This window comes from Mercenaria mercenaria, unplaced genomic scaffold (assembly GCF_021730395.1).
Source record: "Mercenaria mercenaria strain notata unplaced genomic scaffold, MADL_Memer_1 contig_4750, whole genome shotgun sequence".
NCBI classification, from domain to species: domain Eukaryota; kingdom Metazoa; phylum Mollusca; class Bivalvia; order Venerida; family Veneridae; genus Mercenaria; species Mercenaria mercenaria.
The window spans coordinates 56,498-72,911 of record NW_026463003.1 but is presented as its reverse complement, the minus strand read 5'-3'; the positions used below and the strand labels follow the sequence as shown (position 1 = coordinate 72,911).

Here is a 16,414-nt window from a genome sequence, read left to right as displayed (position 1 = left end):
CAACGTAACAAGGGCGTAAAATTTACTGCAGCTTTTCACAGACCTTAATCGAAGATAAATGTTTAGGATATAATATATAATATGATACAGTGCATATCTTTACATTGCATCAGACTTGTTAAAGTAATTATTGACATGTATGAAGACCTATTATTTCTTGGAATTGAAAACTCTGGATTGGGAACATTTAATTTGAAAAACTAATTTTACGAGGTAATAATACATGTACATCCTATTTATTGTTTTGATCTTATTAAAACGAATATCATACCTCATATCCTTCATCTATATGACCATTTACTAAGAGTTTGATATCATCTATGAGGATTTCTGTGTCTTCTGCCGATGAAATGCCCATGACGTCTGATAGTATGAAGTTTTGCAAATCACCAGACACTGGTTTATATCTTCTGTACTATAAAATGTAAATAAAAGATGTAGTTTTATTAACGCACACAGTTTGCAATTTTGTGACATTCGCCACAACTTAGTAATAAACGAATTGTGCACATCGTAATGTTTGGTTGCTTTTTTGTGTGTTTTATTCTGCTGTTGTTGTGTTTTTTTTCGCCGCAAGGAGGTTGGGTTGGTTAATGGGTGGAAGCAATAATCACAACTATACATTTTATAGACCACATGATACCGTTCTGGCTTTAGGAAGACCATCCAGAAAGTATTTCAGGCACGGATGAACACCTTGGCAGAACCACCGATCCAGTAAGCCAGCTTGATAGATTCCCAACATTAAAAATGTCTACCCCAAGGGAGGTTTCGAACCTACAGTGATAAGGTGTAACTGCTTTGGTGCCAGCGACTTTAACCAGTCAGTCATATAGGCCACTTAACGCACAGTATTACCAACATTTTGGGATCACAGTGGCACTTCTATAGCCATTTAAATATGCTTAAATGTTATTATCATAGACACGACCAAAATATCCTAGGCGAATTAAACGTCAGATACATATCTGAATGATTTATTTCCGAAAGCTAATTGGACAAGGTAGTACACGTCATATAACACAGCATAAATCTTAATTAGAATTGTAATCGTACTCATCAGGTAGTCGTTCGGATAGAACTATTTTAACACTTCGTGTTTATGTAGTTGCATTTTCACGATGTAAAATACATTGGACTATTTAGATCGTTAGGAGGAGGATTGCTTATTTATTGTATCTCTGGACTAAAATGGGACAATTTATCAAACGGACGTACGTGTGTTACAAGTTACAAACGATTCTTGTCATGAATGACTAAGCTTATAACTCTTATGAAATTTACAACCTTTTTTTCTTTACTGTGGGATTGACCGATATTTGTGAGCTTTGTATATTCATATTGCCAAATAAAAACATATTAGCTGTATTGTGGACAATTAAAATCATGAATTAAAATACCAATTCAATGTACATTGAGTTGCCTTTACTTTGATAACGCCATCTTGTTGCCATATAAGGTTTAACTTAATAAGATAGTAACTGACAAAAGACGTTGTTACGCTCGCCTTTTTAATATCTAATATGATTTGCTTACTAATTTGTTATAGTCAGCTTTTGTACATGTAACATTTTAATAATCATTCAGACTGCACAATAACGATATATCATATATCAATCTTATTTAGTAACAACACACAATGCATGTGCTGATACCACCGTATGATCAGTTATGTTTGCGAACGTTGTCAATTTCGATATCGGCGATTATTTCAGTTGATTGTAGCTGGGTTTATTTGCAAAGTCTTGTCTATTTGAGCATTATTACGCAGATCGTGAAAAAGGCGCATACGAAATTTGAAGTATATCAAAGACAGCGTTAGATATCTTGTTTGGTGAGCGCTAATGGATAAGTATAATATCAAGACAAATACAAAAATAATAGTTTATTGATTGCAACATTAGATCACTTCGTTAAAAACCATTAAAAACGTCATGAATATGGTAGGTGAGTATAACGTCTTAAAAGTGAAAGAAAAGTATCTGCGTTTAAAAAATATTCAGCTCTGATAGCTACAGGTCGCATAACGCCCGAATTTTATATATGATTTGTGAACAGATTTCAAAGAAAATAAGAAGTGTTATAGGTGAAAACGTTTTACCTGACTAATCTTTATCATGCTTGACACGATTGGTTCTGGCCTCGCGACCAGTGCAGTCTGATCATCACCTTTTTGGCAAGCACCCCTTTTAACAGTTAATGGTACTGTCCAAATTGAAAGATGGACACGTTTAGTACAGAAATTTAGCAGGACAAAGGTTAAAATAACCTTGATAATTCACTATTACATTATAATTTGTTACACATGAACAATTCTATTATGTATACATAACCTATTTAACAATTACTGCCTGTTTAACATTTTTTATGAAAAATGATCAATACTAGCTTACCACTGTTGTTATCTGGCTGGTTGCACCCCCGGATGTTAGTGTAGGACTCGCTATTTGTTTCTTACTAACACTAGCCACTGAACTTAGAAAAGCAGATTTTCCTGCTGAAGCTGGTCCCAGTACCAAAAATATAGGTTTGTCAATCGTGTTTTCTGGTGTTTTCATTTCTGCAACTGTCTTTCGTAGTTTCTTGGAATACTAAATATAATCAAAGCAAAATTTCAAATATTGAAATATCTAACTGATACATCTTTAACATGAATTATATTTACAATAATACAGTTTATAGCGGAATCAGTCCCATATAACATGCATTAAGTATGCCAAATAAGTATGTCAGTCCAGGAACTGCTCTACTTATAGCACCATAATAAATTCTCTAGTGAGCTAATTATGAAATATAGAGACTTATACAACATTGTAAATTAAAGCTAGTTATCGGAGTTTCCCATGTACGTATCTCTTTCCGGGCATGCGTCTGGAAAACGGTTTTGATGTCATAAATGTGGCGTCTTAAGAAATAAAAAAGGCAGAAAGCCATGACTCTTATATAATTGCAGGTGACAACGTTCCCGGAAACGATTTTTTAATTGTAATACAGATATATTTAGTAGAGGTAAACTTTTATGGAAAAAGATGACTTTATATAGTATGCTTAAAATGAAAACAAAATATCATATAGGCCAGAAAATGACTGATGGAATAAAGATACCAAGATACTTATTGCGCAGAAATTTCGATTGAAAACAGAAATCATTCGATTATCACAGTACCGTTATATACATTTATACGCTCTTGTTTTCTTCACGACTGTGTCAGTCCAGGTTAATCCGCCGACACCGAGGTCAGGTTGCCAAATACACTCAAATCATTCCGTTAAATGTGCACACACAGAGATTTCTGATTCTAATGCATAAACAGCTTGAAAATGGAAACTATATTATAGAAACTCATGAATAACTCTCTAGGTAGGTGCCCAGTGATATCATCATCATTTGACATCTACACTATTTTTACACTTTACGTAAGGAACTTTATAGTACTAAAATGTATCCACTGAACAGAAACTGGTAACCAATTACATCACTCAAGTTTACACTTTGAAAGTTCACATAAATGACCAGAAGATTAAACTCCGCAATATGTATTCGATTAAATACACAATCACACTTAACTCGAGTCACGGTTTATTCGAACACTTACACCATTACCAAGTGATTTAAGCGGATAACATCATGTCTAACTGCACAATGCATGTAGTTATCATGTTTCAATCTCTTTGGGATGCATGTTATAGTATCGCTATAAAACGGCATGTATCTTTTAATAAAGCAATGACTAAATAAATGTAAGTATAATATGTTCTGAAAAACATGTTTGGATCGCCATAAAAAGGTTACAATCTAATAAATGGTAAACTAGCTGCATTAATCAAAATAACGTTTGCCAGGGTAATTTCAATAAAGTTTTTTTCTACTTGTAGAATTGTTAAAAGTAAGGCATTTTGTTAAACCCTCTCTGTTTTATTGATCAACAATTATGTCTGGTAAGGGAATGCAGTTTTCGGCTTTCTTGGGAACTACTTGTGCCTAACGTGTCGATTTTATTTTGAACATTTACGAAGAGCTTTAAGTTTATACACAGTTATTACCATTTTAACGCTTATTCACACTGTCTGTATGATTTTTTCAAGTATGGATAATCCTCAAATAATCGATACTTTTTATTCCCGGAAGGTGCTGCTAAATAAAACTGTCTAATCGGAGACCGCTGCATGGCTTCCTAAGTTACATTTCCTATCTCTAGATATTTTAAAACTAATGCAACAATTTTACTTGATAAACTTCTCCTATTTAGATTAGCATGTTTTCTGTGAAGTCTTGTACAATATATAATTTTTAATGAATAAGATTTGCAAGAGCGAAACATATATAATGATATCAAATTAACGCCTTGAAAGATCTTTCATTTTCAGCTGCTGCGAATATATTCTATAAAATGTAATACCATAATGTATAATAAACACGGCCATAATAAAGTAATTATTTATCTCAATCGTAAGATACTGGGTTATGACATTTTTCTGCTGTATTTGGTTAAATAATTTAAACGTTTTATTGCAAGAGGTTATTTGTAGACACAGTGTATGTTTGATGTTAAGTCCTTTTACAGTTGGACGCTACACTTTCCCTTTTGTAGTTATTAAGACCTGAGAACTAAGCTGCTTTGATATGCGACATCGGGTACTAACTGGTAATTTTGCTGTTGATCTGACTTCCGCAACGGCACTGAATGCCTGCGATACTGATTCGTTAAAATATTCCTTTAGAAGTACAGATTGCAACGAAGACTTGCTTTTATTGTCACAGTGACAAAATATGTGCAACATCCTTATGCTGCCTAATGCCTTTTGCGGAAGTATAGAATGGACTCCATAAACCAAAAGTACCAATTGTTTCATATTATTGTTTTCACCAGTGTTTTTGTATTTTACGTAGCAGTTACAGTAACAATAACGTTAATAAGCGATGCACACATCGGGCGTTACTTGTGGGTGTTGTTTTCTATAATCTTCGAACATGATTGAGATAAAGAGTTTGAGGGTTAATGTCAAATAAAACACCCGTACAGTGTTAAGCAACTTATCGTTGCAATGCGTTGCCGCACTTTGTTCCTTTATTTTTTTAGTTTATTTTCTCTTGTTTGATTTAATGTCGCAGCAACGTAATGGAAAATCTTAAAACGACTTTACAGTTTTAAATGGTGGAGGAAGTGTTCATGTGCCCCTATGTGCATTTTACATCAAGGGCGGGTAATTGAGTAGAACTACCGACCTTCCGTAAGTAAGCTGGATGGCTTCTTCAAAAGAAGAATTAAACGTCCCGAGAGAGGCTCGAACCAACATCTTCCTTTTTGTGCTTTTTTTCTGAATACTTTATTTTGACTTAGTATATATCATGTTTAAACGTATACATGTACTGCTGTAAGTATTCTCCGCGACCACAGGCGCGAAGTATTTGTGATGGCTTTTCGTGAGTGCAGTGTATATTGTAAATTTCTTGAGAAGTGACTAATTGCACAACATGGACCGTTTGTCCTTTCAAATTATACCAGTTGATCTGTATATGATTGTATAGAATGGTAATCATGTCTATAGTAGTGAACTGTTTAGTCAATATTCATTGCTGCATATTCATAGGCTGTTCTCCTTAGGGAGGGTGAAGAAAACAATAACAAACAAGAAATATCTTTAAAAATGATGGTCAGCGAATTGTAATAAGGAAAGAAGTTTACGAATTTTTCATCTAACATTCATCTTTCATCTAACATTTTTCAAATTGCAAAACTAAACACCGCATTTTAACAATTTAAATGGTTCTCTTTTAATTTTTCGCAAAGGTTTCGTAGGGTTGCAATTTTGTTTCGTTTATCCTTAGACGAATAATTACAGCAGTAGATTGATGAAGATTCATGAAGCGGTTCATGAGAAGAGGTCATTAAACGTGTTTATATTTTTAGCTAAATTGGTCCCTATCCCCATTTGTAACAAAATAGCAGGAGACCTTACGATATTGTTACACATCGAGTTTGATAAAAATCCATTACATTTTAGTGGTTAATGCGAAGAAAGGCATATATACTTTTAGCTATAGTGGTCCCTAATAGGGCCCAAGTTCCTATATAAATAAATTTGGAAGAGAACCTTATAATGATGCTCCAGACCAAGTATGCCAAAGATCCACCAAGCTGTTCATGAGACGCTGTATAAAGGCATTTCTAGTTTTAGCTCTAGCAGCCCCTAAAAGGGGTTAAATGTCCCAGCTGAACAAAGTTGATTAGAATACATGAGAAAAAATCAATTAAAGGATTTTTTTATTTATTATTTTTATTTATTTCTAAAATAGGCCAACTGACCCCGCTTTAACAAATGCATATTCGCTATTCATGAATCTTTGGACAATGACGTCACACCAATAAAAATGTGAAGGTCAAGCAAAACATACAATTGTAATTATTTCAATATTTCTGTTTCATAAGCAAAGTTTGACCGTAGTCATATCACATAGATAAACTGTATGCAGCGTACCTTCATTTCAGTGTAATGAGATTCAGTCATTATACAGCATATATATAATAAAACAGATTTCAACTGAGTTCAATATTTGCATACCATACTAAAGAAAAATATTCATATATAATAAATCAGTTAAATAATTTATAACAAATATATCAAAGCAAACAAGTACTCATTTTAATATGCAATCTGAATAAGTCAAAAAAGCAAGAAGCCTTTTCATATACAGACAACAATTGTAACAAAGAAAATCTTTTAAAAAGCACTTCTCTGCATAAAAGACTCTTATCACACCCTTATTCATGTGATACGCTGACTGTATTCAGCTCTTTCTTTAATTTGATATATGTTGGTATTTGAACAGGTTTTTATCATATTTATTAAACTTACTTATCATTTTGAGATATATCAATATTCTTGCTAAATATACTGAGCCAAAGTTATCTTTAAAACTGTGAACAGCGTCGTTTAGGATAAACGCTTTGTCTACATTTCACTCAGCGTAGCACAATCAACAGAGTGAAAGAAATTGACACTCTCGTCCAATCAGGCAGAGTGTTGCATAAATCTTCCATTTTGATAAATTATCTATAATGCGTTATCAAGTAGTTTGATTTGCAAACTGAAGTCACGTGGCATAGGTAACGAAAACGAATTTAGACGGCGTCGCCGAAAAAATACTCTCTAAGTACATACACCAACGTAATCGTCAAAATATAACACTTGGGTTATTATTCATCTATTCCTTTTAAACTGCGAGTTTCGCGCCCCTAGGCAGGATAAAATTATGTTTGTTGTGTTTCGTTCTTTTTCCAACATTCATAAAACCCCATCATACTGTCTGTTTGCCTAGGGCTACAACAAAGACACCAGTATCGTTTTATAATCTCCTAACAATACTACGTACACTGGTTTGTTTGGCGCGGAATTCCTTTTGCTGCAGCTTACAGTAATTTTCGTATTAGTTGTTGAGTTTTGAAGTGGCTGCGTTTTTGGAACGTGGCTTCACCGTGAAAATGATAAGTATCAGAGTAACATATAGGCAGTTTAGAGAGACACAATCAGTTGTCTGTTTCAAAGAAAAAAATGGATGAAAGAAAAGAATATGGAAAAATTGCTTTGTTCCAGTTATGAAAACACTTTCACCTGCACATAACGCCATTCTGCAATTAGTGGAATGTCCTTGATAATTCAGAGATCTAAAATTTCGAATTTTGTAAACTTATTAAAAAATTAAGACCGGTTTCTTATAAATAACATTTAATACTGGTGATAATATTTAGTCAGAAAATGATCATTTGAGGCATGCTATTTGAGGTTTTAATAAACTTCCTAATAATAGTATTTAATTTCATTGTTTCTGCTTTTGAAGATAGTCATACATGTGAAGCCATTGATGACTATTATCCGCATTTATAATTGGATTGCTGCTGGAAGAAATGTCCCATTGTAAAAATGTTGTCAGGTACATGTTTATTTTATGACAACAGAAAATGTTTTAAGTCTAATAAAATAAACTCATGACCACAATTTAAGTTGAAATTAAGATATAATGTTATTTGTAACATATCACATATCATACATGAAAACAAGAGTTTATTCAACTCGATTTAAGTAGTCGAAATCATTGTATATTATGAAATGTTAGCGATATGAAACGAATGTATCAACATTAGGTGGAAGTGGTACAATTTGAAAAGGTAAAATGGATACACCATATCTTTCTTGACACCTTTTTCCCAATCGATCGCCATATTAGTGATGTTATTTCTGGATAAAGTCGGGTCCTCAGAAATAGGTACTTGTATATTGGATTTGTCTTAAACCATGAAATATGTGGTTACATATCTTAGATATATTCGAGTGGGGTTACAAAATTAATGAAAATACACTAAAACATTTTAATGACCGGGTTACTACATATATTTTGAATAATTAGAATTTTACATTTAATTTAAAGTCTCAAATATTTCATAGGAAATTATGTTTCTGTATTTTTTTTGGTATACGAATATTACCTTAATATTAGCTTATTAAGTATGTTGACAAACTCTATACAAAAGCTTTAATTAATTGAATATACTGAGCAAAATTAGTTACCCGTTTTGTCCAGTCGAAATCGGCGGCTGGTTTGCGATAGGCTTTAAATGTAAGGGCTGAAAATAGAATAAAGTATTTAAGACAAATGTCAACCTCTGGTCTTAGCAATGCCGAAGACAAATACATTGGAAATACAGTCAAACCTGTCTATAAAGACTAACCTTGGTTCAGCGAAAATGTGGTCTTTACTACAGATCGTCAGAACTGTTAGAAATACAGTACGGACCTAAAAGCACTTTTAAAACTTGGACTTACACACCCGGAATATGATGGAGATGTAGTTTATAAACTTCGGAAAATTAAACGTAGCCCTTATTTTAATCAAATATTTGTAAAGTGGGTTAAAAAGTTTATCAAAAGAGGATACGATGCGAAAATTGTGAAGCACAGTGCATGTTTAATGATTGACTCCTCTACAATTAATTGCTTCGCTTTCCTATTTGATGGTGCGATGACTAATAAAGTGTAAGACTCCATGATGCGTTTCTCCTAAATTCTAGATAAAACGGACAGAGGGAGTTGATTTTTGTCTTACAGTTTTCTTAGTCGTATCCTTAAAACTTAGGGCCTTGTTGCTCTGACTGACACTTTTTTGAGTACATTGGTGTAATTATACCTTAGATGTACCTTAATATTATGTTTTGCTTTATTTATCTGTTATTTTGCACTAATGTTAGAGCCCTTCTCAGCGGCGATTTTATTTACATTGTTTTGTCTAACTTGTTGAAGATAGGGTAAGTGCGAGGTTGGCATGCCCTAAACGCGTTTAAACCCCCAGTTTCCTTTGTATAGGTTACTAACCGTTCCAAAGCGGTGCCCCTATTTTCAACTGGTTGTTTTTTCTGTCTTGTATCGCGTATATTTTCTTGTTTGTCGTAAGCGTTGTTTTTCCTCCTCCTCACTACCCCTATTCCCCCCGCCCTCCTTTCCCTTGCATTTACGCTACTTTTTGCATCCCCTACCCCTTTTCTTTGAGTAAGTTTTCGTGGCTTCCCTTTGTTTTGGCAGCCGGAATCCTAAGATGGTACACGATTGTTTTATTTTTGTTCTACTTGTGTGGGTGCGTTTGTATGCTTGTGAGTCTATAACGGTGCCCTCCTGTTTTCTTACGTGTTGCTTGTTCGTTTTTCTATGTTATTCAGTTAATCGTTGTTGTATGTTTATCTTTGGTACACGAGTGTCTGCGCTATTGTGGTTTACGTTGTAGTGTGACCGTTATTAAGGAATGTGACGTTCCTTTTGTATATTCGTCCTTGTTCAACTTTTCCTTCAGGTTCCTTCCCCCTGCTCCCGGCCCAATTTTGCTCCTTACCATTTCCTTCCCCTCAATCTATATTTAGCATAAATTAATATGTACGTGTTGGATGTTTGAAGCAACCCGTCTGAAATATTTTTCCATTACAGATTCTTTTTGTTGTGGGCCTAATATGCAAATGCGTGGCTCTGTGGTTGTGTTTTTAGTGTTCTGTGCTTCCGAGAAATCTACCCTTACCTGTTATCTTTTATTGGGAGATGGCCTTTATTCACAGATTAAAATACACGGTAAATGTTAAAATGGGAAACAAAGAGCCAGGTGGTCTCTGTGCAGAAGTTGCCTTTTAACACGGGTTTGACTGTACATTACACGTTACACAGAAAAATTTTGACTTTAACTGTCGCTATCACAAAATGGGATTTATAGTAACTGTGAGATGTCATGTCCTTAACTTACAAGTCGTCCTTTTTCGAAAAAAAAAATGTTTTTTGATACTTTGACTAAGTTAGAACGGCATACGGCATACAGAGATGTATAACCTGATAATTTTTCTTATTTATTTTATAAAAGTATTTCAGGTGTAAGGCTTCTATAAGTCGCTGAAAGATACATGATCAATATCTTATCAAGTTGGATAATTAAACATGGTATAATATACGTACAAGAAGCAAACAACGTCGCCATATTGTTTATAATGCCCTGTCCACACACACTTCAGCTATAACAAATGGTTCAGACTGATGCCTTGGTCCTGAAGACAAATATTGGTATTAGCTATCAAATGCCAGATTTACATTGGATAAACTAACATACTAACTTAAGCTATAGAACATGTTTTCATATTACCGGTAAAAGAAATATATACGCGTGGACCGATGTGAAGATTGACAGTGGATAAGAGACGAAAATTGGAGGATGTCTCAAAGTTGTTTTACACAATTTAAAATGAACGTCCTACATTTACTGTTGTATTGTAACTACCTTGTATCCGTTTTCGCCGTCTGCCCCCGTTTACAATTGCCCTGTTTACACTGAAGAGGTCACAGTTTCGGTCCAGACTAAGTGAAACTCGATCTGAATGTTTGCCCAGATAATATTTTGGACGCCAAGTTATGTTAGGTCAACTCCTGATAAACGTTGCTTAAACACTTGAGGCAACATTTTCTACTAGATTTACATGAAAGTAGATCTGCATGATAGTCTGTTTAACTGTGGATCACTAGTTCTAGGTAAAAGCATAAAAATTCTTATTAACTCTATAAATGTCACATTTTTACTATATGACAGGCTAGTTAAAAAAAAATACTGATAAATCCATAGCTGCATTTTCTTTCCCTTTTATATTAAACTAGACTTACATCCCTAGATTTTAACCTAGGGTTATCAAATTCCGAACTTGGCCTACATTAAACAGAAATTTCGAGTAGGTTTCATTGTGATCAATTAGTTTCTGTGATTTGATCTTGACTACTAACCTTATTCCAGATGGCACTGTTTTGCATTTGAGCTGAAATGTATACAGAATATATTCTGACTAAGTTTTATACAGAAAATGTGGCAATTATTTAGAGTGTTTTTTTTTGTAGTTTTTTTTTTTGTCATGATTTGACGAAATAACGCTCATTTAGACGACAGTGACACACTTTTGAAAACCTGTCTGAAATTTTAAGAATACGGGTTTCGTATTAAAGAGAAAAAATGACCTATCGTATATTAACTTTTTGATCTAAAGACATAGTATTTGATCCAAGATGATCAAAATCCAACTTTTTTGATATCGTTTATTCTGTCTCGATTTCAGGTAAATGAAGAAGAACATGTAATGTATCAACAATGTTTATCTATGATTTGTGACCTTTATTTGTTGATTTGACGTCGCGCCGTCACATTCATAGGTCCACTGGCGACGTTCAAGCTTTAATGGTGGATGAAAACCCCAGTTGCATTATTTCATCACAGGCGGACACCTAGGTAGAAACCCCGATCTTCATTAAGCCAGTAGGATAGCTTTCACGCATGAAAAAAACGTTGGCGAGGGGCAAGTAATGTGAAGTAAGCGACCTTAACCATTCGGCCAGAGGACCTAGTGACTGCATTTATCACATTATATGACCAGTTTTCGAAAATCAACATGATCTGAAAACAACAATATTTTGACATTATTTCATGAGTGAAAAAGGTTTGAAACCCAGATAGGGAAGTTTCAAACTTGATCTATAGACATGTTTTCATGAAGAGACCAGGTTTCTGTAATTAAATCAGGTAAAGAAATTGTGACCTTTAGTATGTTGAAATGGATATTAAATTATTATCATTACAACCATTTTTTCGAGTCCGTATGACAGACTTTATCATAGATTTCATACAGAGAAATAGTTTTCTATGAATTGACGCAGTAGCCAGGTTTTCTACATTAGTTGAACCATAGTCAAACAACATGTCTAAGATTACATAAAGATAAACTCTGAGCAAACTGGTGTAGGTAAAAATGCCAAGGCTTTCTTTTATTTTCAATGTAGTAATAGCGTCATTTCTGAAGCAAAATGATACAGTATCAAGTTTTGGGGCGACATTTTCAAGAAATGTCATTAAGAATGAGCCAAAATTGTGACCCCTACAGTGAAAGCCAACTGAAGATGAAAGCCGAGGGGTAATAGACGCACATTTGGCAATCATATGTGAGATAAAACAATGAAAAAAAATTGAAAATTTCACCTTAAGTCCTAGTGTTCGTAATTGTATTCATAACGACTTTGAGAAGATCCCTCATTTTTGCTGCTAATACACTATCCATTTCAAGTACATATCTATTAGTGACCTCACATTATTGATCTCTCTCTCTCTCTCTCTCTCTCTCTCTCTCTCTTTATCTCATTGCAATAAATACATTTTGCGTTTATCTCTTATATTAAACGTTGTGTTTGGTTTACTTTCATTTATCTCGTCATTCCGTCATCAAGAGATATCATTTTTTTATGTTATGCGTGACGATTTGATAAAAGACATGTGTCCTATACCATTCGCCTTCCACCTCTGATTCCAATTGGGAAGTTGACAGTTACTTGCGGAGAACAGGTTTGTACTGGTACAGAATGTCCGCAGTTACATAACTGAAATATTGTTGAACAACGCTGTTTAACCCAGAACAAACAAACAAATAAGAACGTAAATAACGTCCTTGTTAATATTAACAAAATTTAATGAAAAATACTTAAAACATGTCAGGATTTGCTAGTTAATTCGTGTTTTCGAAAGCTATTATTTCATTTTAAATGTTAAACTACAAAAGTATTAAAAGATAATGATAATAAGTGTTTATAAAATACGCCTTGGATGAGTAACTCTAAAATGACTATTAAAGAAAACATATGTCTTTTCTTCTTCAAGTAACTGCATAAATATATGGATCCTCTTTTGATTATTTAAAGAAATGTACACTTTCAACAGAATGGCTCGGATAATTCACAACTTCGATCTTGTCTGGTTTTGTTGGTGTTGTTGTTATTTGTATCATTGAAAAATTTCACATGAAAGGTCCTCTTATGAAATTTTATCGGAAGATAAAATCAGTATGTGTTAAGTCACAAATTGGTTATTTGCGCTGCGCGATTACAAAACGCAAATATTGGTATGCGCAAAACATTTGCGCAGCTACTGCCAATATTATTACGAAAATTATGCCAGAGGTACTTACTACATCAAAATTTATCTTTTTCTCTCTTTGTTTTCATTTCTGTCGTATGGAACTTATTTTTCTCGTTTGTGTTTTTAAAGTTGATGTAATTATCATGAGCCAGTCCAGATATTAAAAAATTGTATTCTATTCTTTTTTTAAATAAGAAATATTTGAAACATTTTATGTAAACCATGGCCATTACGAGTGTTCTGAATAAAAGATCACAATAACCAACTGCAGCTGTAGAACTTTCTTCAGTTTATGATGTTGACAATATTTTATCATAAAACTACGAAACCCTGTTCGTACCACTTTAATTCTCGCCTTAGGAACGTGTGACAATTGTCGCCTTGTCCGAAAACAAATATACACGCGAGGATTTTATTGCGGCCGGCGTTAGGAATTATTTCTTACTATAGCATCCTGTATATAATTTAAAATTTCTGTTTCACCGTTAGAAAAGGAAAGTGGCATCAGCAGAGACTGTCAGTGGAACTTTGTTTCGGTGTATTGATACATAATACCCGGAAAGAATTGACCAGTCGCCGCCTGTCAGTCAAACTTATCAATGATTGTGTGTACTCCTTATCACTGTATTTATCTTCAACAACCTGATTGTCGAGTTTAGCAGATAAGTAAGCATCTGTCACCGAAAGTTACTAGTAGTTAAACTCAGTATTTTATTGCTAAACTGTTGAAGTGAAGTTGAAATTGTACAAGTTATATCTTTCCCTTCATCATAAGCCTCGGCGATATATGACCATTCTGTGTCGGTTCGCCGTAAAACCCAACTCACACACTCATTCGGTGGTCATAAGCAGCCTCGAGAGACACAATAAATTTGGTCTTCCTAAATTAATAAGTACTTGAGACCTTAAAACTTAAAAGTTGTCAAGATGTTAGAGTCATATTCAATATATCTATACCATTTAATTTTAACTCAACTTTGTACTCTCTAAGTAACCGCTCTTTCAAGAAAACAAACATAAACTAGTGCTGATAGTTACAAAATACATATAACATTGTATACATATACTGATTTTGTAAATGAGAATGCATTGTCCAAGTAGTGGCGTTACATGGCCAAAGGGAAAGAAATTAACAGGTCGACAACAATTAGTTGTTGTTGTTTTCTTTCGTCCAAAACATAGTGTGTTTCTTTCTCGCAAAAACTTAAATTCCTGCTCTCCCAATACCAAAAAAAAAAAAAAAAAAAAAAATCCCCACTAAACTGTGAACGCGCGTTCGTGTTAAATAGGATATCGGACAAAATTCTAAGGAGTTTGTCTTAATTTAATTGCGATTTTATTATTCAATAACAGATAATTTGAAAAAATTGATTCAAATACTCATAAATAAGTTATATTCCTATCAAACTGTCACAAAAAATATTTCATATTTGTTTTATTGCGACTAAGGATAATATTTTCTGTAAAATGTGAAATGTGTACTTTAGTGAAATAAACATATGCATTTAAGGTATGTCTATTATGATTATAATGTTTCAAAACAATAAATAAACTTTCACAATGCAGATTATCAGTGTATTAGCATTTTTAAAAATAACTGAAAAGCAAAACATACTAGTGGAACAAAACTTTTGGTCACATAACTGTACTTCAGTTCTTTTCACCCGAGTGCTCATGATAACTGATGCATTGATCAATGCCTATTGTTTGTTTTCTATACATCTATTGTTATACTGTATCATGTGACACGTGCAGTACTTATCATATGAGACGTGCAGTACACATTTACAGAACTGACCGGGTATTATAGTGAGAGTAATATACTATACACATGCACTTTTTTAATACAGAAAAATTTTATGTGCTTTGTGTTACTCCAATACAAAAAAGAATAAAACAACATATAATGATAGGAGAACACTGAGTGGCCCAATATGTCAATGACACAGAACATATCTAGCTAGAATCGACATTATTGTGGATGTAAATTCAATATTATGCAACTTTAACATTTGCAAGTTATGCAGAAAAAGAAAAAGATTAGATAGTTTTGCCTGTTGCATCGGGGCTGGGATAGTTGGCGACGTCGGGGTTAGTTCCGGTGATGTCGGGGTTACTTCTGTGGATGTCGGTGTTATTGCTTGTGACATGGGTATGTTCCGGTGACGTTGCAGTGAGTTCGAGATATATACAAATGTACTATAATGTTTGAAAAATTTACAAAAACGAATAAACCTATGGATGTGTAAACTTTTTGAAATATATGCAATAATTGTCAAAATATCTTATATAACAATAATATACTCACATCGCGTAGGTATTTATATTTAATTTTGAACACTGAGTTTAAACATAATTCTATTTTAAACAATGTTTACAACATCTACATTACGCAATATTTTAGATAAATGTATGAAAAAAGGATTAGATCCGAAAGCTTAAGCTTATAAAGGTCTTCTTCTATAATTAAGATCTGTGATAAATAATTTATGGCAGTGCTTATATTCTTGTCTGAAATAACACATTTTAATATGGAAAAAGCAGTAGTAGAGCTTTAAATAATGAGCCAAATATTAGAACAAACCTTTTAAAAGTACTTAAGAGAGATAAGCATATATCTATTAAGTTGTTGGGTTAATTAAATGAAATTAACGCAGAAAGAGGGAAAGAAGGAAAAAAGATGAATAGGAGAGGAAAAAAATATTCATTCGGATCGCCAATGGAGCAGTATAGCATTTAGCATTCAGTAAACAGATGCTCATGAAAATCGTCTGCTTTCCCGGATGTAGTTTTGGACTGCTTGGAATATTTTAACGTTGATTTCATCGCTGAGATTTCGGTCTTCTTTCAGTAGAGTATGAAGTGTTATGGTGCAATAGTTGGAAGTAGTTTCAAGAAGACGGACTCTGATATCATCATAGCGGTGACATTCAAAGAAGAAATGAT

The 16,414-nt window shown here is 33.6% G+C and overlaps 1 protein-coding gene across 1 annotated transcript; it reads right to left on the bottom strand.

Moving 5' to 3' along the window:
* Positions 1–271: 271 nt before the first annotated feature.
* Positions 272–10,576, bottom strand: LOC128554142 (interferon-induced protein 44-like; the record flags this gene model as incomplete). Its single annotated transcript, XM_053535389.1, has 4 exons — positions 10,486–10,576; positions 8,569–8,624; positions 2,394–2,591; positions 272–415 (listed from the first exon to the last, which is right to left on the bottom strand). Coding segments are annotated over exons 1-4 (420 nt in total), but the record flags the coding sequence as incomplete, so codon positions are not given.
* Positions 10,577–16,414: the final 5,838 nt, after the last annotated feature.